The following is a 24577-nucleotide window of genomic DNA, read 5'->3' on the forward strand; positions in this document are numbered from 1 at the left end:
GCGCAGAGCCCTCGCACCTCCTTTCTTTGCTGAGAGTTCCCAGAATTGGAACCAGAGGTCTGGAGAGGTGACCCGGCGAAGGTCGGACTGGGACGCCAAGGCAGCTCTCCGGACGCACAATGCTTATAGTAACCGAGCTGCAAGACCAACACCTAGTGATGCCCGGGCTCCAGAATGAGACCTAAGGCCGACTTCCCTCTGAGCTGTGGCTTCCGCCTCTGTCAAACCAGACGGGGTTGAGGATCCTCGCGGGGCTCGCTGCGAGGTTTAGAAACCTTCCCCACCTGGGCCCCCGAGCGCCCCAGGCGCGCAGTAGGTTCACAGCCCGCACGCTCAGTACACACCAGCTATAGTTATAGTTAGTAAGTCTCCTCTTTGTAACTCAACAGGGTGCGACGTCCTCTCGTGCCGCTGGCGCCGCGGGTGCGTGGCAGCCGCGGGGACCCCGCCCCCGGCCCCCGCGCGAGGCCGGAGCCACCCGGTGGGGTTTCGGCGCGCTGACGTGGGCGGATCAAAGCAGCTGCCCGTGCCTTATAAAGCAGTTCGGGCGGCCGGCACCAGAGACCGTGCCGGGTGAGGCGGAGAGCTCCGGCGAGCGGGCGAGCGCAGGCCCCGGGAGCCGAGCGCCCTCCAGAGCAGCCTGAGTGTGCGACCCAGTCCCCGCGGGACCCCAGCAGGCCTCTGCCTGCCGGGATCCCGGGCGTGCTTCTCTGGCAGCTCGCGAAGAGGACGCCCTCGCCGCCTGCCCAGCCCGGAGAGCTCCCGGGTCCGCTGGGGGCTGCGCTCGCCGCTCCCCCGCCCTCCTGGCCAGGCGAGCGCCCCAGGAGGTGAGCAGTGGCTGCGGGCAGCGGGCGGGCTCTCAGCGGGGACCTGCCAGGGCGCGGGGCTCGGGAGTCCGAGGGGGAAGGCGTGACCCCGTTGAGCAACCGCTCCCGGTAAGCAAAGCAAGACCTTCTCCATACCTCTCCTCCGCGGCTCTCCCCGGCATTCCCCTCACCGAGCGCAGCCGCCGGGGGCTGGGGGCGCGGGCTTTAAGCGGATGAGCGGTGGAGGTGGGCTGTGCAGTTCCCGCGGCCCGCCTCGAGCCTTCCCGGCCCCGTTCCCCCCGATTCGACCCTCTCCCTCCCAGTCAGCCCGCGGATGAGGTCATGCCCGAGCCATCCCGGGGGTGGGGGACTTGGATCCTGTGGCACAGGGTGTGTGTGGCGGGGCAGGAGAGGGAGGCAAAAGGCAGAGAACTACGGCAGCTCCTGCTAAATTGGGGGACCGGGGCGGAGGCCTCGCTTTGAGACCTGCTCCCAGAAGCGGCGGGATAAGGGGGAGAACCGAGAGTTTGTTTACAGACCTGAGCTCCAGGCTAGGGGGTGGGGAGGAGGAAAGTCCTGTCCCGGCCCCGAGGCACATCTGGAGCAGCCCCGAACATCTGGCTGAGCTCGCGCACGAGCCCCACACCTCCCAACTCTCGGAGCTGAGGTGCCTCCATGACCCTCACGGTCCATAGGGGCTCGGGGTCGGGCCCAGAGGGGGTAGTGGGAGGTGCCCCGAGTTACCCCACCCCACCCTTCCCACTTCCAAAATAACCCGTCTCGCGGGCCACCGGCGCATCGTCCGCAGCCCAACAGACACATCTCAAAAGACTCGCGGCCAGGGTCAAAACCGGGTTGCGGCCCCGCCTCGCTTGGCGTCGCAGGTAATCTTGAAGCAGAATCGGCGTCACCGGTTCTCCGGCTCGGCTCTGCGAGCTGCGCACCCGGAGGCTTCAGCGCCGGCGCGCGGCGGGGACACTCAGCGCCGTCGCGCGGTGCCGGCTCCCGGCCCAGTGCAGGCTCATCCGGGAAGGGGAAGCTCGGCGTGTCTACGCCGGCTTTGCCTCAGAGGGGCAGCCGCCCTGGCAGCGGGGTTTCCAGGGCCTTCCAGAGCCCAAGCCTTACAACCACCTGTTAGAGCCGGGCCGTGGCTACTGCGCTCGCGGTGCCCAGAGTGTGCACCAGAGGTTTCCTCTGTCGCCCGCTGCAAGAGAGGTAGCTTGAACTTTATCCCCAGCGGGAGGAGGAAGGGACCCTTTATCTCTCCAAAGACACTGTGCTTTGACGCGGGCCCACTACGCGCCTGACCCCAAGGGAGGTTCCGAGCCGGGCCCGAAGCAAGGGGTCGGGCAGTTCGGAGCTGACCACGGCAAGTGGATGTCTTATAGAGAGACCAGAATTGAGAGGGCACTTACTTTACACCTCATACCATCCCCAGAGGGGGGACACGGGGGTCCAGGAAGAGGAGGGGACTTGCCCAAGGTCCCAGGGCGCGGGAGGCTGCTGCGTATCCCACCTCGAACCCCGGTTTAGCGCCCCCTGGCGGGCCGGGGGCTCAGGGAGGCGAGGGCTCCCTGACCCGCGAGGCGCAGGCTGAGGGTGACCCAGCGGCCCGCGCGGCTGTCCTAGACACTCTGACACTGGACAAGAATAACCTGTCAGAACCCAGAGGCCCAGGCCAGGAGCCGCCTCCCCCAGCGACGTGCTGGGACAGCGAAGGGAGAAGCCCGGGACTACCGGGGCCGCTCCGAAAGAGCCGGGGGTAGCTTGGACGCCTGGGTCCCCGTGCGCCGTGACCCGGGCGGCCCCTCCTCTCTCTGGGCGAGTTGGGCTGGACACGGATCCCCTGCTGTGAGTCCGGGCTCTCGTCTCTCCGAGTGCAGCCTTTTCTCCTCCCTACCCTGGAATGCTGGGCGCCTTAGGGGGGAGCCCACACTTTGGGAGGGGGTGGGGGCGAGGAGAGACAGTGGCTGGAGTTTTTGATCCTCTCCCCCCCCCCCCCCCCCCCGCCATATCCAGCCGATACTTTTCTCGTTCTCAGGAGTATGGTAAACTTTCAGGGCCAGTAAGACAAAAGGTTTGGATACAGGCTGGGTGGGAAGAGGGGGCACAGTTAGACTGCGACCCCCGCCTCCCCGCCCCCGTGCCATAATTCAGCAAAGTTTGTAGCGAGCGCCACGGTGTTAGGCGCCCAGCTGGGGGACTCTGCGGAGGAGAAAGAAAATGTAATTCAGAGTTTTCTCCCTGCCTTGCTCTGGGTCATGCCGAAGGCTCCAGAAAACAGTGGGATTTAAAATGTGTGTGTGTGTGTGTGTGTGTGTGCGCCCGTGCGCGCGCGCGCTTAAGGCGCACTCGTACATGCACACACTACGCAGGTAGACGTAATAGTGGAAACTTAGGCAGAGGGTAGCTCAGAAGAACCGCAGGCTACTGGAAGCTGGAAAGACCTCAGGAAATGCGTGAAGTCCAGTCCCTTGTTTTCATAGAAGGGAAAACTGAGGCTGGGGTGCTGGAAGGCTTGCCCAAGGTCACACAGCCAGATGGGAAACCCCCCCACTTCTCGCTCAAGCGCCCCCACTAAGGCGCCTCCTTTTTCCAACTCCACAAACCCTTTAGAAAGGAATCCCTTTGTCTGCTCCTCCCCAGGGTAGAGGGGCTGAGGCTGTGTTTGCATCCGGGAGAACGCCAGTTGTTGGTAAATTTGGAAGAAGCTGGGAAGGGAGTTAAGGATGTGAAATGAAGAGGGGGGAAAAAAAGGAGAAAAAGAAAAGCCGGAGAAAGCCACTCTGCGGCCTGCGGGCGGGGTAAGGGCTACTCCGCGGCCCCAGGACGCCGCCTGGCGGCCGGAGGCGGCATCGCGCCGGCCCCGTGAGCTTCCCAGCTTAGCTAAGGCCAGGCTGCCCAGCCTTGGCTCCGGCCTGGGCACCATCCGACCCTCCAGAAGGGCACCGCTAGAGGGACTCAGAGACTCAGGACCCTGAACAGCCTTCACTGTACAAAGACCTTTGCTATCCCATTTCTCATCCTCCCCTTCACAGGCTGAGAAACTGATGCCCAGATCCAGCCCCCATTTCCCTGTCTTCTCACGGTCCATGATCTCACCGGACACTGGGTAGACATGCGAGTAAAACACGGGCATGGACCTGCCGCTCGCTGGCTGAACAACCCTATTTCACATCTCCGCGCCTCCGTTTTCTCATCTGTGAGATGGGGGCAGTGATAGTATCTATCTCCCAGGGTTGCTGGGAGGAAAAAATGCGATCGCGTTAGGTGAATGTTCTTTTTAAAAGGTGAATTATGTCCTAATCACAATTTGAATCACAATTGTGTCCCCAGTTTACAGAGGGGGTAAACCGAGGCCCAGCAGGGAAGGAGAATGGCCAGGCCCATAATAACTAACAATTAATATTGCGGAGATGAGTACCCAGATCCTGGGCCCCGAATCCGCTCCTCCCCTCGCCCGCCCGCGGTCTCCGCCCTCGACCCCCTTCGTCTTCTTTCCGTCCCTCTCGAGAACTGTGTGCCTATCCGGGCTTCTCCCTCTGCCAAATGTCTTTCAGCCTCGCTCTCTGAGGGTCTCTCTCCCTCTCGCTGTGTCTCTGCCTGGTTTCTCCGGAGTTTCTGGTCCTGTCGCCCTCTTCGCTTCCTGCCGGGACCGCACTAGGTGGACAAGCCCTGGGCCGCGCTCCGGAGGCATTTAATTCGAGCCAGACGCCGGCCGCGTCCCGGGCTGTGCGGGGCGGGAGGCTACGCCGGCCGCGCGCCGGGCCTCCCCGGGCCCCGACCCCTCCTTTGTAATTTGAATAAAACGCCCCCCCGCCCCCGGCGTGGCCCCCGCCCCGCGCGCAGCCTTAACCCGCTGCCTCCGCTCTCCCCGACTGCAGGCGGCGTGCGCGCAGGAGGAGCGACGGCGGCCGGGCGCGCGGCGGGACTTCGGCGCGGCTTCCCCAGGGTGCGACCCCCCGGCGCGCCAGCCGCGCGAGGATGAGGGCGCGGCCGCAGGTCTGCCAGGCGCTGCTCTTCGCCCTGGCGCTCCAGACCAATGTGTGCTATGGCATCAAGTGGCTGTAAGTAGGGACCCGCGTCCACGCACATGGGCCCCGGGACCCGTGGCTGGGGGAGGCGGAGAGCCTTAAGGGGCCCCCTGGGTCGGGCCAGCGTGCCCAAGACCCGGGAGCAGAAGTTGCCTGGCGGTCGTGGGCAAGTCACCCTTTTTAAGCCTCCTTTTCCTCCTCTGTTAAATATTGTCCTTACCTGCGGGAGGAGCAAGACAGGGCGTGGAGGACTACGGAATTGCCCTGTTCCGTGCGGCCGGGGGTTGCACAAGACCTCCACAGGGACAGATGGAAAAAGACCGTGGTCAAGGGGCCCAATCTAGAGGGTCTGCGCCCTGCACACAAGGTCTGCTCAATATTATGTTCCTTGACAGTCTCCTGACCTTAGCTGGAGGTTCTCAAACAGTCCAGACCCCTCCACCTGGGTGACCTTGGGGAAGTGTCACTCAGCCTCTTGGGAGCCTCAGCGTCCTCCTCTGTCAAAGGAGGGTAAGATGAGAAGCGGCTCATGAAAGAACCCCATAAACTGTCGGATGCTGAAGGGTAGTCCTTTAAGTAGAAATTATTAATGGAGGGGTAAGTGGGAGAGAGACTCCTTTCCATCCAGCAGAAGGGAGTGCCTGCTCTGTGCTGGGCTGTGGGCAGGGAGGGCAGGGAGAAAGGAGTAAAAGCCAGCCCCTTCCTGGAGGAGCTGCCCTCTGGTCTGGAAGAGATAAGCCCAGGCTGTAAATAACTCCAAGTGCCCCGGGAGAGCCCAGGGCGGTGTTGTGGGAGCCCAGAGGAGAGGAGATCACCTGGTGGGGGGCACATCCTTGGGACCCTAGGTAGATTTTTCGTGGGTGGTGCTCCTAGGATGGGCCTGAGGAGTCTCTGGGAGTTTGGCGAGTGGGGGCAGTGAGAGAAGGGCACTTTGGGTGGAGGAACTCCCTGAGCTGTGGAAAAGTCCAGGACAAGACACAGCCTAGAGTTCCAGGTCGGGGCGGGGAGCCATGCAGATAAGACAGGCGTGGGACAGACTATGGGCTGGGGAAGGGCTTCGAGGACGGTGCATGGATTAGCTGGAAGACGGGGCAATAGTGGCTGGGCCACCGGCAAACAGTCTCGAGGTCACCAGCGCTACCCCTTCTGGGGCTTAGTTATCCATTAATTCTCTTGAGAGGAAAACCCCATCTTCTTGCATTTCTTGTTTGTAAGGAGAAGCCTGAGCTCAGCAGCTTCCCAGCCTGGGGGCACCAGCTCTTCTCGGTCAGTCCTGACTAATTTTATGAGCCATCAGCCGCTCTCCTTCTACTGCTGGTACCTGGCACTGTCGCAGCTGGTGAGAACCTCTGATCAGGGAGCCCAAGCCCTCCTCACTCACCACCAACCTTTTACAGATAAGGAAACTGAGGTCCAGAGAGGGAAGGGCTTTGTTAAAGGGCCGGCCCAAGGAGGATCAGAGGCCGAGAACTGGGCTCACCCCTAGAGTGTTCTGGGGGACACTGCTATAATTCCCACACCACGGTGGGGCACTGCTATAATTCCCGCACCACGGTGGGACACTGCTATAATTCCCACACCACGGTGGGAACGCACAGGCTCTGAGAAATTTACAGGCCCCCAAGCTGGCACGTGGCTGGGTAGGGTCTAAAATAGATGGCTAGTTCAGCCCAACATCCATGCTGTCCCCACTGCATAGCCCAGGCTGCCACAAAAAATGAGTACAACTCACTGTCTGCCTTAAAAGAGCTCCCAGCCTGTTGGGGGAGACAGACATATAAAACGTACCAAGTGGACTTTGGGCTGTGTCCTAGGAGAGGGAGCATGGGAGCCCAGAGGAGGTGTGGTTAGCCCCACATAAGGGAGGTGACTCTGAGTCTGGCTTCAAAGGATAGATAGGATTTCGATGGCCGTGGATGGAATGCAAAGCAGGCATCCTAGGCAGAAGGAACAGCAGGGGTAGGACGATGCGTGTGGGGAAACAGAGAAGCCAGGAATTACAGGAGCTTACTAGTAGATCCCCAGAGCTTTAGACATTTAACTTTGATAACACTCCTATGAAGTAGGTGACATTCTTATCGCTACCATTTTACCAATGAGGAAACTAAGGTACAGAGAGGTTAAGTAACTGGCCCTGGGTCACACAGCTAGTTAATTAATGGTGGATGTGGGATGAGAAGCCAGGGAGACAGGCTCCACGAAGCCAAACCTCTTTGATAGTGGTTAAACTCTTGCTGGAGCTGAAGATAGAGGGGGAAGCAGGAGAAGGAGTGGAGTTTTAGAATAACAACTCTGTGTGTCTGTATATGTATGTGGCCTTGGTACATGTCAGGCACTGTTCTAAGCGCTTGATGTATGTTGTTTCATTTAAATCTCCCAACCACCATGTGAGGTGGGTTCTGCCATCACCCTCATTAATCAGAAGAGGAAGTGGAGGCTCAGTGGGTCTTTAACGAACTGGGTGTCACACCTAACAGGCAGCAGAGGCAGGACTTGGAGTTAAGTTGGTGGCTCTGGGGCCTTTTGGTCACAGGGAGCCATAGGACAGTTGGGCACAGGGAAGGGTACGGTGGGGATGGGAAGCTGGGGACTCATCCAGGAGACTCAGCTGTCCTGGGGATGTCCCAGAGGACCCTGCTGCCCTGGGCTTTGGAAAGTGAGCTGAAGAGGAAAGGGGCATTTGACATGGGAAATGAAAGTAAACGTGGCTGAGTGACCCAGATTGCCCACTCACTGGGGACCTGGGACTCAGCTTGGGCTGTCTGTGGGGTAGGGGGTAAGGGAGAAGGGGTGGAAGCACCTGATCAGAAATAACCTGGGGGACCCCTCCCTACCTCACCTCCCACCCAAGCCAGGTTCTGGGAGACTCAGACCAGAAGTGTGGGCAGGGAGGATGGTTCCAGCCTTCTGTGAACCACGGGGGTTGCCCAGTGAGGGGAAGGCCTAGGGTGGCTGGGAGGACCCATAAAGGCCACTCCACCCACCCCGGTCAGCCCCAAGCCTGCTGCTTACTCCGGGGCTGGGCCTCTTGTGGAAGAGTCCTAAGAGACTCAGAAGGGACACAGCTGCCGCAGAGAGGCCAGGAGGAGCACCAGACCTGAGTTGGGAGGCCTGGGTCCCAGCCTGAGCTCTGCCAGTTCACTAGCCATGAGCCAGGCTTCAGGCAAATCAATCTTGTTAGCCTCAGTTTCCTCATCTCTACAATGGGAGTGAAAGAGCCCTAGCCTGTGATAAGGAGTCCTGGGTTCTAGCTTGGCTCTGCCTCTGATTGGCTGGCTGTGTACAGGTCAGGGCAAGCCCTGCCCTTCTCTGGGCCTCAGTGTCCCCACTTCCACAATGGGGTGGGGACTCTGAGGCCCAGCGAGGGGCAGTGACTTGCCCAAGGTGGAACGTTAGATGTGCTGAGCTGGAGCTGAAACCCAGGTCTCTGCGCCTCCCCCACCCCCACCATTCCCAGGAGAACCCCAAGTCCTGAATGAGAGAGACCTCGGCCACCCCAGCAGCACCCTGGGCATAGGCCTCGCCTGTGAACTCTCTGTTTCCTCCTGTCCTCTCTTCCACCCTCTCCCCCATGCACCCGCCCCCAGATAAACCAAAATGTTTTCAATTAGGGGTGTGCTGCAGTGAGGCAAGCCGGAGGAGATGTCCAGACGGGTAACTCCCCCGCCTCCCACCCTATCCTTGATTACCTCCCCAAGGGGGCCTTAGTTAGAAACGGTCATTACCACTAATTACCAGATGACCGCATCGCCCTCCTCGGGAGTGGAATCCGCTGCCTCCCGCCTCCTGATCTCCCAGTCTGCACGCTCCCGCGAGCAGGCCTCCCCCAGCACGCCGCAGCTGGCCGCTCTGTCCCAGCCGCTCTCTCCGCAGCCCCGTGCCCACCCAGGACCTCCAGAATGCTTCCCGTTTGTCCTCTGCCCACCTGGGCAGTCTGTGCCTCATCTGGGAACATCCTCACCGGGTTTCCCTCACTGAACCTCTCTCACCACCAGCTGGGGAGGTGGATGCCTGATGACTTAAGAGATGGACAGACTGACCCAGAGTGGCCCAGGGTCCCCAGACCCCAGGATCCCAGAGGACCCCTGCTTGGGAGCCGCAACCTGAGCTCCCCAGGGAAAGTCTCAGCTTACGTTATCTACTTTCTGAGCAAGAGCCCAGGGGAAGGACCTGGGAGGCAGCCACCCTGCATGAGTGCCTGCTGTGTGCCGGGTACCGTGCTGGGTGTTTTCTCGTGTATCTCCTGTAATCCTTCCTGTTGTGAAACAGAAAAGTGGCTCAGAGGGGGAGGATGGAAGCTGGGCAAGGGTGATGGGCAGAGCAGGCTCAGGACAGGCTGAGCGTGGACGGCCCCAAGCCCAGTAGAGAGGGGACCTGGGAAGGTGAGGCCAGGTTTGAGGGAGGATGGTGTCCAGAGGAGGCCGAGCGCCTGGGCACTGGAGCGCCTCAGCGTCCTCCTCTGTACAAAGGGGGTGATAATCTCCCAGGCCCCTCGGGCATTGTAAGAATGGGATGAAATGAGAGGCTCTGTAAACTGGGGAGTGCTGTGCCCACCTGGGACAGTGGGTCCATGCGCGTGGACAGTGTTTGCTAGGTGGTGGCAGAGGGGCCGTAACAACCAAGAAACAGGCTGAGGGGATGATATCTGTCCCTGTACGCTCACCTCTCATCCAGTATGTGTTGCCGAAATTCAGGCAGCAGGTTCCCCAGTCATAGGCAGGGTCAGGCAACCATGCCTGAGGTCCGCATCCAGATACACCAAAGGTTTCTTGCCTCATGCCTTGGTGGGGTAGGGATGGGCCAGGGGTCGCAGTGAGGGAAGATGGCCCAAGATACCCACAGTCAATCTCAGACAGGCTGGGTTGTGCCACTCCAACCACAGACACCAGGTCATGCCCACTTGCCCTGGGTCTGCTTCCCAGGCCTCGGGGATGATTTCTGTATTTTGGAGGTGTAGGATGAGTGGGGCATGGCAGAGAGAGGCAGCAGGAAGCAAACTAACCTATTAGTACTCGGTGTAGCACATATGAACTCATTCAGCCCCTACAAGACCTCCAGGAGTCCCCAGTTTTTAGTTGATGCTCAGAGAGGGGCAGCAGTTTACCCAGGATTGCCCAGCGCATAGAGGCCAGAGCTTGAGCCACAACCCAGGTCTTCTGACTCCCTCCCATTTATGAATGCCCCGAGTGCTTTCCATCCATTGTCATATTTAAGTCTTGCCATCACCTTTTGAAGTAGAATTTATCATTTTCTTATAACAGGTGAGGCCCAGAGAGGTTGGGTAACTTCCCCAGCTCACACAGCTGGTGCGCAAAGCCTGAGCTCTTCCCTGGGCCAGCCCATGAACTGGAACATCTGGACCATTGCCTTATAACTGGTGATAGGTCTGTGCAGCCGTTAGACGAGGAGCTCCTTGAGGAAAGGATCTATGTCTGGGAAGAGTTGGTGCTTAGTAAATATTTCTTCCACAAGTAGATCCAGTTCATTTATTCATTTAGGTACAGGTGCAAGGGGAAAGGCATTCCTGGCATCAGGAAAAGCCTGGGCATACGCGTGGTAGTAGGGCAGTCCCTGTCAGAGAAGCCAAGAGTCTGGTGTGGCAGGTATTAGGACACACGGGGGACAAGGACGGGAGGCCAGAGAGGGCTTTAGGGCCAGGTTTTGAGGGGCCTTGAGGTCAGATGGAAGCCCTTGGCCTTGACTGAGTGGGTGCAGGAAGCTAAGGTAGGAAAAGGCCACCGACGCAGTAATCTAGTAGCTTCCATCACAGAGCCCTGACCATGATGTGTCAGCCCTGGGCAGAGCATGTGACCCACATTGAGTTAATCCCTCAGACAATGCTGGGAGATTGATGGAGAGGAGAGGCTGCCTGACTTGCTCAAGGTCACAAGGGGAGTGGGGGTGACAGAGCCAGGAGTCTGCCCAGGCCCGTGCCGTTCTTTGGCACCAGGCTGCCTCTCTTGGGATCTCAGGCCAGGGCCTCGAGGAGCTGGGCCTCACCAGGTCTCGGTCCTGACGCTGGGTGAGGTCTGCTGTGGTCCCAGCAAGTGGGGCACCTAGCACTTGGGCCTGAAGATTGGCCCCTTCTTGCCGCCTGTCCCTCCAGGGTCTCTGCTGGGTTTCCGAGGACCAGCTGGCCCTAGAGTAGGGGGTGGGTCTATGTGGAACCCTTTAAGGCTGTGGGGTCCCTCTAGCCTCCACTTAAGAGGAGGGGCTGCCTGATGCAGTCTGCTCCTCAGAGAAGGCCTGGGAGGAAGCTGAATGCAGGCTCGACCCCTGGTCCTAGAGTCTTGGAATCCCAGTGCCCAGAACCAGGATCTGGAAGCTCTTAGGTCCTATAACATCACTAGAGGTCACAGGGACCCCCTAGGCCAGCATTTCCCAAAGCATGGAGGAGGTCAGCACTCCTCAAATATAGGGTTTTGTGCTCAGCAGACTTGGAAGTTAAACAAAACCAAGCCTGTTGCTTTGCTGCAGGACTTCTCAGGGCCTTTAAAATGTGAATGTGCATTGCTAACCCTTCAAGGCGGGTTGTAGTATATCACATCCCCCAACTGTGCTTGACTGACCCTGGATCCCTTTTTTCAGAGTGTCTCCCTGGAACCCGTTCTGGGAACTACAGTTTAGAGGTGTAGACACTGAGACCCAGAGAGGGACAGCGATTTATCTAAAGTCACATAGCAAGTTAATGGCTAAGTCCAATTTATCAGCAAACTGAGTGGCTCTTTAATCTTTTAATGAATCCCTTGCCTGTATGTGGGATCTTACAGCCTAATAAATGGGTTTAATAATTAAACGAAGCCATAGTGGGAAGCTCCTAGCTCACACTGTGCATCTAGTAAATGGTCAATTAATAGTATGTATTACCATGATGATGATGATATAATAATCCAGCACTTAGCACAACATCTAGCATGTTCAGTATTGAATGAATGTTGAATGAAGAGTAATCATTCACAGCTGTGTGGGACTAAATAAGGCAGTGGATATGAGTGCTTTGTGAGCTATAAAACTGTTTATTGTTAGTATAATTATAATAAAGCTTAGGTAGGATGGGGGCCAGGATCCTATGTTATGAATGAGGGCATAAGGCCCAAAAAAGGACAGTGATGTGCCCAAGGTCACACGGGGGCGGGAGGGGGAGCCGTTGCTCTGCTGGGGACAGTGCTTGGCCTCCTGGTTTCCCAGCTCCTTCCAGCAAAGGCTCCAAGACTGTGGAGGAGAGGCTGGGGCCGGTACAGCGGGTGGAAGCAGCACGGCCCCTCACAGCCCTGACTTCCCTTCCATTGGTTGCTGCCTTTTGGCCTGTGTGCAGGGCGCTCTCCAAGACCCCGGCGGCCCTGGCGCTGAACCAGACGCAGCACTGCAAGCAGCTGGAGGGCCTGGTGTCCGCGCAGGTGCAGCTGTGCCGCAGCAACCTGGAGCTCATGCACACCATCGTGCACGCCGCCCGCGAGGTCATGAAGGCCTGCCGCCGGGCCTTCGCGGACATGCGCTGGAACTGCTCCTCCATCGAGCTCGCCCCCAACTACCTGCTTGACCTGGAGAGAGGTAGGGGGCCAGCGGAGGCTGCTAGGGCCTGCGGAATGCATGCGAGTGGGGTGGGGTGGATGAATTCAGGCATCAATCTATGTGTGTTTAGATAGGTGGGTGAATTCATGGATGGCTGGCTGGAAGTGTGATGGGGGGATGAGTGAATAGCTGGATGATGGATGGGTACACGGATGGGTGGTGGACATGGGTATTGGGGCGTGAATTGTTGAATGAATGAACATATAGTGAGTGAATATACCAGTGCGGGGAGCCTGAATGACAGTACAAATGCACAGGTACCCCTCACGCCTGAACAAAGGAATGAATGATGCAGGAAGGCTCTGGGGGTGGGGGGTCTGTAATGAGAATGCGACTGAGCCTGCCCTCGGGGCAGACAGGTGTGGAGCAGTTAATTCTAGACCATCCCGACTGAAGGTGCTGGGAAAGGCACAAAGTGATGTAGGGACTAAAGAACATCTGTGGAGAAGACTTCCCGGAGGAGGTGACTTCTGGGGGTGGATTTGGGGGTCCTGTGTATCATAGAGAGGCTTTTGAAGGGTAGGAATGCCCCAGTGGATCTCATCTTTCCCCCACACGGTGACAGCTAACGTTTGTGCAGCACTTTACAAAGCCTCCTTCCTTCCTGAATTACCTGAGCTCCAGAGCAAGCCTGTGAGGTAGGTATTTTCATTCCCACTCTACAGTTAAGGATACTGAGGCTTGAGAAGGGGGGTAACTTGCTTGGACGCAAGGCCAGGACACCCCACTGCCAAGGCACGCTGGGCTCCATCTTAGTTTGCTGGGGCTGCTGTAACAAAGGCCCACGCACTGGGGGCTTCTGACAACAGAAGAATTGACTCACGGTGCTGGAGGCTGGAAGTCTGAGGTCAGAGTCAAGGTGTCAGCAGGGGTCCCTCTGAAGACCCTGGGGGAGGATCCATCCCCACCTCTTCTTAGCTTCCGGGGCTGCCGCAGGCTTCGGTGCTCCTCGGTGCTCCTGCATCACTTCAGTCTCTGCCTCTGTCCCGTGGCCTCCGCCCTCTTTGTCTCTGTATCCCCAATTCCGTCTTCCTATAAGGACACCAGTCATTGCATTAGGGCGCACCCTGCTCCATCTAATGACCTCATCTGAGGTCAGTTACACCTGCAGAGAGCCTATTCCTAAGTAAGGTCACATTCACAGGGACCAGGGGTCACATTTCACCCCACAGCGGGCTCTTTGCTCACTGGTCTCTGAGGAGCTCAGGGACTGGGCCTTCTGTTCCCGAAAGCAGCCCCTAACGCTGGGTGCAGGGCAAGCAGGGAGGAAAGTGCAGCATGGTGAGTGTGTGAGTGAGGGTGTGCCCTGGGGGGCTGGCTTTGCGTGCTTTGTGAGAGTGTGCAGGTCAGCTAGTGCGTTTGGGGGAGGATGGGGGCGTGACAGATGAATGGTCGTCGTGCCATCCTCCACCTGCTTGCTGCCCCTGTCCCCACCCGACCCCGCAGAGGCAGGCGGGGGCCCTCAGGTCTGGGCAGGGTCCTATCCCCGGGTCGCCCGCCCCGGCTGACCCCACACCTCCCCACAGGGACCCGGGAGTCAGCCTTCGTGTATGCGCTGTCGGCGGCCGCCATCAGCCACGCCATCGCCCGGGCCTGCACCTCCGGCGACCTGCCCGGCTGCTCCTGCGGCCCCGTCCCAGGTGAGCCACCCGGGCCCGGGAACCGCTGGGGAGGATGTGCGGACAACCTCAGCTACGGGCTCCTCATGGGGGCCAAGTTTTCCGATGCTCCTATGAAGGTGAAAAAAACAGGATCCCAAGCCAATAAACTGATGCGTCTACACAACAGTGAAGTGGGGAGACAGGTAACCACCCCCACCCCCCAGATGGTTGTGCTTGTGCCAATTGGCCGGAAAAGGGCCGCCCAGTGTGCCCTGGTGGAGGGGTGGCGGGGGGACGGGCCCTGATCCACCCACACTGATGTGCTCCTGGCCTCCCCTGGCTCTTCCCTCTCCAGCTGCTTGGGGCTTGCCTGGCTCCTCCTCCTCCAGGGGGTCCACCAGGATTTGGGCTGGAGAACGTCGGTGGAGCAGAAGGAGCACTGAGCTGGGAGTCAGGAGCTCTAAACTCACTGTGTGACATTGGGCGAGTCACTTCCTCCCTGGCCTCAGTTGTTCCCATCTATAAAATGGGGTGGGTTGGTGCTCTCTGGTCCCCATTGGTCACGTTCCTCAGGCTCTTCCTCTGGGGCTCTGGGCCAAGGCCGGTGTGGAAGGAAGCATGGAGAGGGCTGCGGAGCAGCAGACCCTTGCTAAAGGGTCGTCTCCTTGGATCTAATGGGGACTCTCTCCCAGCTCCAAAACCCACCCCAACCTCCTAAACACGGTTTCCCCTCCATGTCTGTTATTATCAGTGTTGCATTAATTCCTCACCTCATTCCACAGGAGGTTGGGGTGAATGCATAAGTGAATGAATGGACCTTTTTATTTTTTGAAAATTTAAAAAAAAACAACTTTGTACCGATCGGTGTGCCAGACACTGTGGTGGGTCCTTGATTAGTTTTCTCTCCCGTAGTCCACAAAACCACACTGTGAAGAGGTACTGTTACCCCTCCTTACAGATGGGGAACTGGTCCTGGAGGGGCAGAGTGTCCTGTGTGGATGGCATCTCATGACCTCTTCCCTGCAGCCCCGTTAGGCCCATTATGCAGAAGCACCACGTGGGGCAGAAGGAACTTAGTTGGCTTGGCCAAGGACACACAGTGCAATGGAGCCCAGGTCTATGGGACTCCAGGTCTAGAGGTTTCCTTGTCCTCACCTTCCTCTCTCTCTGGTCTCCCTCTTGTAAGGATTCTAGGACATCCAGGCCATTTTTGGGCAGTTGGGGAAACTGAGGCCAAGTCACCCTGTGGATCTGTAGCAGAACCTGGCTAGGGACCCAGAACTCCTGCCTCCCAACCCTGCTGGCCCACCCCCCCACACCCTTGGAAACCCATTGGGAGCCCTTCACCCAGCCTCCTGCCCAAGAACCCAGCCCCACTCCTGCCCATGGCCAGGCCTGAGCCTCATGCTGCCGGGGGTACAGCCGTCCCATCCCACAGTGCAGTCCAGACAGGGTCCTCAGCCTCAGAGGCACATCAGCCCTTTCCCAGGGGCCCTGATGCCAAGGAGCTGGCCTCCCTGGGGCCGTCTGCAAGGGCCCGGGAGGGTAGATGACTGCGCGGTCAGCACCGGCACCATGGCCTCAGGAAGCCTGGGCCCCTTCCCGCCGTCTGAGCTGAGGAGCTGAATGTGGTTTACCTCTCCTGGATGACTCAGAAGTACCTTGTGCCCTTGGGAGGCTGAATGTGCCCTGCAGTCGGGTTCACTTCACTATGTGCTCTCCACAGGCTTTGCTGAGACAGTTCCAGACTCTAGACCCAAGTGGACTCCCTCATTCCCCACTTCCTGGCACTGTGAGGGGTAGGGAGCCCTGGGACCTTGACCAGCTTCCTCACTAACTCCCTGTGTGATTTTGGGCAAGTCCTTGCCCTCCGTGTGCCTCAGTTTCCCCATCTTTTTGATGCAGGGGTAGGCCCAGGGGACCCATAACCCTTGCAGTAGAGTACACAGGGCAGGCGGGGGGGTGGGCAGAGGGATCTGAGTCCTGTGTGCAAGGAGTTGGCGCTTAGCCTGCAGAACTGAAAGGCCTGCAGAAGGCGTCCCAACTCATGCCCCTCAGGTACGCAGGGAGAAACTGAGGCCCGTGGAAGATGGTGGCACAGAGTCACTTCCAAAGCCAGGGCTAGTGTCTCCCCAGGCCCCAAGCCCAGGCCTCCCCTCTCCACCATAATTCTTACTTAGACTGATTTTTCAAAACCAAATATTGATTTAACTTTTGTAGTTCACAAAACTCTTTCATATATGTCATCTCGTTGAATCCTTTCAACGACTCTGCAAGGTAGCAGTTACACACCCGCTCAGCACACGTGAAGACAGGCAGCAGAGGGGACGGCCAGCCAGGCCAGGGCCGCCCCCCCCAAGCACCCACCTCTTGCCTCTTCTTCCCTCCTTCCCTTCCTTTTCTTCTCCGCGCCACCTTCTTTTCAGCAAGCATTTTGTGAGAGAGAAAAAGCATAGAATAATGAAAAGCCATGGCTTTTGGAATTGCCCTCAGACCTGGGTTCAAATCCCAGCCCAAGATCTTCTAGCTGTGTAGCCTTGGGCAAGAGACTCAGCCTCGCTGAGCCTTCATTTCCTCTTTTTTAAATGGAGAAATGAATGATATCCCCCATGAAGGGCTTCTGTGATGAGGAAGCCATTTTAAGTGTGAGAGCACTTGGTGCACTAGGTGTATAGATGGCGTCCGTTAGCCCTGCAAAAGCCACTCTCTTCCTGCCCCTCCCAGCTGCCCCCCAGGTTGGAGGAGGAGCTAAGGATCCTTTAGAGCAAAAAGCCCTGTCACTTGAGGCCCGGAGCAGGTGGTGACTCCCTGAGAGCACTGGCAGGCAGAAGGGTGGGGCAGGGCCCCGGGGCAGGCCAGGGAGGGGGCTCTGGCTGCCCAGCCCGACGCCCTCCGCTGTCCGCAGGCTCTGCGTGCCTCTCTGGAGATGAAGTGTAAGTGCCACGGGGTGTCTGGCTCCTGCTCCATCCGCACCTGCTGGAAGGGGCTGCAGGAGCTTCGGGATGTGGCCGCCGACCTCAAGACCCGCTACCTGTCGGCCACCAAGGTGGTGCACCGACCCATGGGCACCCGCAAGCACCTTGTGCCCAAGGACCTGGACATCCGGCCTGTGAAGGACTCGGAGCTCGTCTATCTGCAGAGCTCCCCTGACTTCTGCATGAAGAACGAGAAGGTGGGCTCCCATGGGACGCAGGACAGGTAAGGGCCCGCCGCCAGCTTGGCAGGAAGCGTCAGCCATGTGGCACATGCCCCATCCCAGCTCGGGGCCAGGCACACAGTCAGCATTCGGGGAACGGAGTCCCCACCCAGTTGAACGCCAGGTGGAGGTGTGGGGTCCCAGGGGCCCCTGGCAGAGCTCCTGGGCACGGCTGTTACGTACCTTGCCCAGGCAGGGGCTCCTGGGGAATGGAGGCTCGTGGGAGGCCCCCATCCCATCTGCCCCCTAGTGTGGGAGACAGGGGGGAAGAGACAGTGACTGTGTTGGGGGACAGGGGCTGGGAAAGAGGCTGCCTGACATAAAATAGATCCTCAGTAAATGTCCATCAAATGAATAAGCGAAGGATAAATGTCATACAACCTGTGAGCTGGACCAATGAACTGAGACACAAGGGGAGGTGGGAGCAGTGGCCAGCCCGTGGCCGCACAGGAAGTCTGCACAGTGTGGAGCTGGAACCAGGACAAGTGCTTTTCAGAGGGGCAGCAGGAGAGCGCGGTCGGCCTGCATTCTGTGGGGAGACGGCGCTCCCATGTCCCCGCCTGCGTTCACCCACCTCCCAGATCCCAGCTTTCTCCCCCCGGTCCCCCATTTCAGAGCTAGAGCTGGCGTCCCTACAGCAGGTCCCATCACAGCTGCTGAAGCCGATTCAGGACAGGAGAGAAGGAGGGAGCCAGTGGTGACTACAGACCTACTATGTGCCAGGAAGGGCTGGTGAGGATTCAGGGGAGCAGCTCTTCCCAGAGATGGTTCAGGAGGAATCCAGTCCTGAAATGCTATAAAGAAATAGTTCTGCGATCAAATACGTTTGGAAATTCTCTTTGGCGATTTGCAAGGCACGAGAACATATTAAAGGCTCTGAGGAATCCCGCAGTAAAGGATCTGTCTAAGCCAGTGTTTCCCAGAGGTGTTTGGCTGTGGAACTCTTTTATTAAGGAGCCCCTAATAGCATTCCACAAAACTAGTGTTCTTCCAGGTTAAAAGAATATTGAACCAGAGTGAGGGTGTCTGAGAACGTGTCTGGCACATAGTTGGTTCCTGGCCAGCTTTTGCTTCCTCCTCAGCCCACGTTCCTGTCTCCAGGAGAGGGGGACTGCTTTGGGGGGCTCCATCCTCACAGGCCAGGGCAGCAGGCTCTGCAAGGAGGCCCAGGCTCCCATCTGGAGGCCAGATTGAGAGACTCAGGCAGAATGAAGATGGAACCAGGTCAGGCCAGGGAGACAGGAAGGAGCGAGAGTCTGGGCTGAGGCAGCCAGGGTGGGTGTGATGACGATGGGGTTGGGGGGAAGATTCTAGAACCCAGAGGACCTGGGGGAAGCGCACTGAGGACCCCAGAGCAAAGAGAGGGTCTCCCTGGATCCACGGGGCGCTGTGTGTGTGTGTGTGTGTGTGTGCGTGTGTGCGCGCGTGCGTGCGCGCGCATCAGGGAAGGACAGTTCCCACCCTGACGCTGCAGTTTCCTAGCTGTGGGACCTTGAGCAAATCCCTTCACCTACCTAAGGCTCAAGTCTCGTCTTCTGTGCCAATAGGATGATACCACTCACCTGGGAAGGTTGGCAAGTGATTCTAATCACATTTACGGAGCAGCCCCTCCTTGCTGGGTGGTGTCAGTGCTGTAGGAAGGGTTTGTGAATGACAGTCTCCCCTCCCCAAGGCTGCCAGGCCTCTTCCTTCCCAGCTGTCCCGACTCTGCACCTAGGACTTGCCCCCAAACTATTGACGAGGAGGCCCCATTCCACAGCACCAGCTACCACCCTTGCTTTCTCAGAATGCTATCCCCCACCGCCCCCAGGCTTCCTGCCATGCTCAGCTCTGGGCCTCTGCAGACAGCTGTATGGGTCAGCTCTTCCTGCAGTAACAAACAGCCCTTACATCTCAGTGGTTCACAACCACAGACACTTCTTACAGCATTACATGAGGCTCTGGCAGGCACCAGGGATGGGGAGGGACATCAAGTGCTCAGACTGTGACAGGGAAAATGAGGAGCCCAGAGGGGCCCTGACTCAGCCTAGACATCAAGGAAGGCTGCCTGGAGGAGGGGAAACGTGAGCTTTACTAAATTAGGGATTTGGGGGGTACAGGGGGTTGGATGCAAATGAGCTTTGTTAACTGTAAAAGGCAGGTACACAGGTGGTACACGTGGCTGGGCCCCCAGCTGGGCAAGATGCCCTCCTCAAATCCAGCCTGGTGAACTGAAGCCTCCTCAGCAGTTCCTATTCCAAACTCTGAAACCTGCCCTTTCTCCAGGCCCCAGCTTCCCCAGCTCCCCCTCACAGGCACCATCGCGGGTCTTGTCTGGCTCTGAGGTTGGAGGCCATGTTTCAAACATTGCATGTCAGGGACCCAGAAATAAAAATGAAACTCTGCCCCCTTCCACTGCCCTTTCCTAGAGGAGTCATCCAGAGACCTTCAGGTTCAGGCTAGGGAGACTAATGGTGTCGAGTGACTAAACAAAGCCCAGAAATGTTAAGTGACTTGCCTTAAGTCACACAGCCAGTAAGAAGCAGAGCTGGGGTTTGAACCCAGGTCTTTCTGGCTCTGGGGCCTGTGTTCTTTCTGCTCTTCCCTCCTGCCCGGAACTGCTTCCAGTCCCCACACGCAGGTTGCCGTCTCCTCCTGACTCGCCCTCCAAAGTGCTCCCCTGCTTCCCTCCCCATGGCTCCTTCCCAGCTCAGGCTTCAGCTTCTCTTACTCAGCTGCTGCTGGCAGCAGCCTTCCTGGCCTCCCTGCCTCCAGCCCTGCTCCTCCATCCATCTCTCAGTCCCCTTAGACTAGGTCAGGTCAGGGTGTTTGTCCTCCTTGCCCCCAACACCCTTTCTCCTCCCCTTCGTCTTAGATTCCTGTTCATCTTTCATGCAATGGTCTGGATGATCCCTCCCCCTCCAGGAAGCCTTCCTGAGCTCTCACAGACCCTGTGCTCACCCTGTGTGATGCTGGGCAAGTCCCTTCCCCATTCTGTGCCTCAGTTTCCCCATCAGGAAATATGAGGGTTGGATTTGGTCATGTCTAGGGCTTGCCCACCTCAGACATTCTGGGATTCCTTAGTCCACATGGCTGTGGGGATCCAGCTGCATCCCATGACAGCATCCCTGTCGAGCCTAAGTCCAGCTAGATGAAATGCCAACCTGCACAGATGTTTCTTCGCTAGACAGAAGAACTGATGGCGAGGATATTTGGGTTTTATAGCGACCTTCAGTGTCTTCTTTGCCCACAGGACTGATTCAGGAAGAAATGCAGCCCCTGGCAGCCCATGGGTTCTCTGCCCTTTAGGGTGGGGAGAATATGCACTGGATTTGGTTTCAGGACCCCCGAGCTTGAGCCCTGCTTATCCACAAACTCCTGTGAGACCTTGAGCAGGCCTCTGCCCTTGCTGAGCCTGTTTCCATCTGGGAAAAATGGGCATAGTAATTCCACTGACCCAAAGACCTTGCCTGCCTCGGATAAGATGAAATACTGGAGGGAAGCGCCTGGTTCAAAGGGGGCAAATTATTGACGGACCCTCTGTCTCCACCAAGAGAGTGCCGAACGCTCAGTTTGCCTCACATCCGATGCCATTTGTTTGTTTCAGAATTTATCCTCGGATTCTAAAAGTAAAAACGATCTTTACGCTTGTTACAATATAATTAAGGATTAAATACGAAGATAGGATTATTAGACAGTGGCTTGAGACACTTTCAAGTATTTAGAAGTAGAAGATATAGGAAAAGAGACAAAGGAAACAAAACACCCCCTCATTTTGACGAATGCCTATTGGAAATATAGGGAAAAGTGAGAAGCACCCCTGGGAAAGAGGGTTATTTTAAATTCCCCAAAGACCAAAACACTGTCCAAGGGGGACTGAGGCTGCAGCCGTGGTCAGAGGAGGCTGGGGCTGCCTGGCTGGGAGTGGAGGGACTGGTGGGTGACAGGATGCTCACTGACCTCCCCTCCCCCTCCAGGCAGTGCAACAAGACGTCACATGGCAGTGACAGCTGTGACCTCATGTGCTGTGGACGCGGCTACAACCCCTACACAGACCGTGTGGTCGAGCGGTGCCACTGCAAGTACCACTGGTGCTGCTATGTCACCTGCCGCAGGTGTGAGCGCACGGTGGAGCGCTACGTCTGCAAGTGAGGCTGCTCCGCTCCTCGGGGACCCTCAGAGGCTGGCCAAGGGGCCTGGAGACGCCCCATGGATTTTGGCTTGTGAATTCCAGATGCTAGACGTGGAAGGAGGCTTGTCCTCTGCCTCCACTTGGAAACCACCAGGAACAGAAGGCCGGGCCACCCGGGAAAGAGGGCCAGGACATCAAAGGAAACCGACAAGGTTAAAAATAACCTGGCAGCCCGAGGCCCTGGAGTGCCCACCTGCTGCCTTCCAGGCGGGTCTAAGAAGCCAGGGGCATGGGTTTGGCAAGACCGGTACAGACTCGACCTCTCTTAGCCAGAGACTCCAGCATCCTGGGAAGTGGGAGGTCAGCCTCTCCTCACCAGAATGTTCTGCAGGCCTAGCCCTCGAGACCCCCGGCCCACCCCAGGGTCTGAGCCTACTGGGCCCACCACATGGAACCACTAGCTTGGGTTGTAAATGTTTCCTTGTTTTGTTTTGTTTTTCTTCCTCTGGGATGTGGGAGCTACAGAAATATTTATAAAACATAGCTTTTTCTTTGGGGTGGCTGGCCTCAATTCCTCTTTATATATTTTATATATATAAATATATATATATATATATGATCTGTATTTTAAACAAGCTCTTTAAACAGCTGTATGAAATAAATGCTGAGAACCCCAGGCCGCCCCTGCAGTTTCTGGCCTCCTCAAGTGAGCTCAGAGGATCCTGGGGCTGGTTGGGTGAAGTCTCCGGTTCCCAGGCGAGGCGGCGTCCGATTGATGTTCCCCACACGCTCCACCACCCAGCTCAGGCCCCAGCCTCCTTGTAAGATCTCCCGGTCAAGGGCGAGGACAGACGTCTTGAAACCCAAACCCAGCTGGCAGACTCTTTGTTCCCCAGGGACACACATGCAGGCGCACATAGCCTGGCTGTGTCATCAGACCTGCTAAGTGGCTTCAAGAGAAAACCTACCCGGGAGCTGGGAATGCAGACCTCAGGGAGGTGGTGGCAGAACCCGCCCCAGCTAGCCCTAGCAGGGTTTCTGTGTGAAACCTGTAGGGAGGGCTTTTCCCTCCCTAGCCTCAGTTTCTCCGTTTGTAAAGCTGGTGGTGGAAATTGAGGGGTGGTTGGAAAAGGCCCCCAGCCTCGTGTCTGGACCAGGCTGGCTGCAGTGGGCGTGGCTGGATTCCTGTTCTGTTTTGAAGGTGGAGCCATTAGATTTGTGCTTTTCATGGCTGTGGGACTTGAAGGCGAGGAGGACCGAGGACTTCAAGGGTTTTGGCCGAGTGCTTGGACGCACGCATGCTGGGACGGGGGTGGAGAGAGAACTCTAGGGTTCAGACTCGGTGGAGATTGTGATGTCGGTTGGGTCCCAAGTGGAAATCCTGAGTAGACGGGCAGATAAGCCGGGCTCTGAGGAGAGCCTGGGGCTGAGATGCACATTTGGACATTGTCACTAAAAGACGGGATAGAAAAGCAAAGAGGGCCAAGGCTTGGGCCTGGAGCATTTGCGCTTTGGAGGTCGGGGAGATGAAGAGGAAAAGAGGCGGAGAGACCAAGAGGTAACAGCCAGGAAGATGGAGAATCCTGGGGGTCTTAGCTGTTGCCAAGTGAATAGAGGGTCTTGGAGGGGTGTGGGTCCCAGTTGCTCTCTGAGCTGCAGCCTCTCTTCCTGGGACATGAGCAGCACTGATGAGCAAGTAAAGAGTGTCCTGGGCTACAGTAGGTCCCCCAAATGGAAGTAATTATTAATCATCTGTATCTGCTCTGGCTGTGGGGTGACCACACCAGACAAAGGATGTGAAAGAACATTATAAACTGGACTTCGGTGCACAGGGAGGAGACACAAACGCTGAGAGGAGAGCTCTCCACTCCCCAGAGCCAACTGAGACACAACCTGGGATGGTGGGGGCAGATCCAGGGTGGGATGGTGTGGACACGCCCACAGAGGCTGGACCAATCACAGGGTGGGAAGAGGAAGGGCTGTGTGGCCAGAGTCACAGAATCAGAGGCTGGAAGGAACCTCGCTCGAGGTTAGTCTTCTGGTCTCTCAATCTGTTTTGCAGATGAGGAAATTCCAAGATGGGAAGGGCCTTTCCTGTGGTCACAGAACTGATAAGAGGCCGAGGGCCGGTGGTGGGGCATTGCAGGGCGGACCTCCCACCAGCATCTCTGCAGAAAGCTCAGCCTCTGTTGAACAAGCGCCTGGAGTGTGTGCTCTCCCAGGTTCAGGGCCGCCCCTGCTCCACATTGGCTCCCATGGCCCATAAGACCAATCCCCAGTTCCCTGGCCTAGCATACAAGTCCCCTCCCCCAGGCCCCAGGTGACTCTTCCAGCCACATTTCCTGCAACTTCCCAGGCACCCTCTCTATTCAACCTCCCTTTGGGCATCTGTTGTTCTTTCACAGCAGGCCTGGAATGTCATTTTCCGTGTTGGAATCCCACTCAGCCTTCAGAGCCATCTCTACAAAGCCTTTCCCGATGCCCTCAAGCTCTATACAACCCTTTGAACCTTTAAAGCAGCCATCACACTCATGCTCACAGTGGCCCACTCTTCCTCCAAGGCCCAAGTAAATGGTCCCCTCCTCCAGGAAGTCTTCCCTGACCACCCCCAGCCTGGGCCAGTGGCCTCTTCTGGGTTCCCACGACCTCTGTGTTCCTCTCCCACTTTGCACTGAGCCAAGGTGCTATAGAGGTTTGTGTTGTGTCTGTGTCTGCCTCACCCTCCCCCCCACCACTGCCCAGTCCGGGGCCTCCTCATGGACTGGGACCAGCCCAATTCACCCATGGGGCTCCAGGGTCCAGCAGAGTCACCCTAGGGGCTGAGTACATGTCTTGGAAATGTTGGATTTTGGGGTGTCATTCGGACCTTAACCAGGACAAGCAAATGGGGAAGCCAGACCAAGGCCCCAGAATGCCTCTCAGAAAGGGTGGTCATAATAATGTAACTGCTACCTGTTATTGTGCCCCTACTATGTGCTATTCCAAACACATTGTCCAGAGTCAGCTTCACAGCAGGCCCAGGTGGGTGTTGTTATCTCCATCCAACAGGTCAGAAAAGTGAGGCTCTGAGAAGGGAGGCCACTTGGGCCAGATCTCACAGTAAGTTCATAGCAGTGCAGGGCTGGGAGCCCAGGTGTGTCTGACACCAAACCCCTTCTCACACGTCCTCACTCTGGCTAAGCACGGGGAGAGCGTGTGGAAGACTGAAGGCTGTTTCTGGCTCAGGACAGGAGACCCAACTGGGCCCCTGACTCAGT

At 57.6% G+C, this 24577-nt stretch overlaps 1 protein-coding gene across 4 annotated transcripts; it reads left to right on the forward strand.

The window, feature by feature from the left end:
• Positions 1–748: 748 nt before the first annotated feature.
• Positions 749–21983, forward strand: WNT11 (Wnt family member 11). 4 transcript variants are annotated; one of them, XM_060017256.1, is made up of 6 exons: positions 749–827; positions 4691–4873; positions 12156–12391; positions 13939–14216; positions 16919–17211; positions 21166–21983. In XM_060017256.1, the coding sequence occupies exons 2-6, from the start codon at positions 4791–4793 to the stop codon at positions 21338–21340; spliced, it is 1065 nt and encodes a 354-aa protein (XP_059873239.1). In that variant the 5' UTR covers positions 749–827; positions 4691–4790; the 3' UTR covers positions 21341–21983. The 4 variants fall into 4 exon arrangements, with proteins under 4 accessions (XP_059873239.1, XP_059873238.1, XP_059873241.1 ...); XM_060017255.1 differs by lacking the exon at positions 749–827 and adding an exon at positions 869–935; XM_060017258.1 differs by lacking the exons at positions 749–827; positions 21166–21983 and adding exons at positions 869–935; positions 17825–17960.
• The last annotated feature ends 2594 nt before the right edge of the window (positions 21984–24577 follow it).

Source organism: Delphinus delphis, chromosome 8, assembly GCF_949987515.2.
Source record: "Delphinus delphis chromosome 8, mDelDel1.2, whole genome shotgun sequence".
Classification (NCBI taxonomy): domain Eukaryota; kingdom Metazoa; phylum Chordata; class Mammalia; order Artiodactyla; family Delphinidae; genus Delphinus; species Delphinus delphis.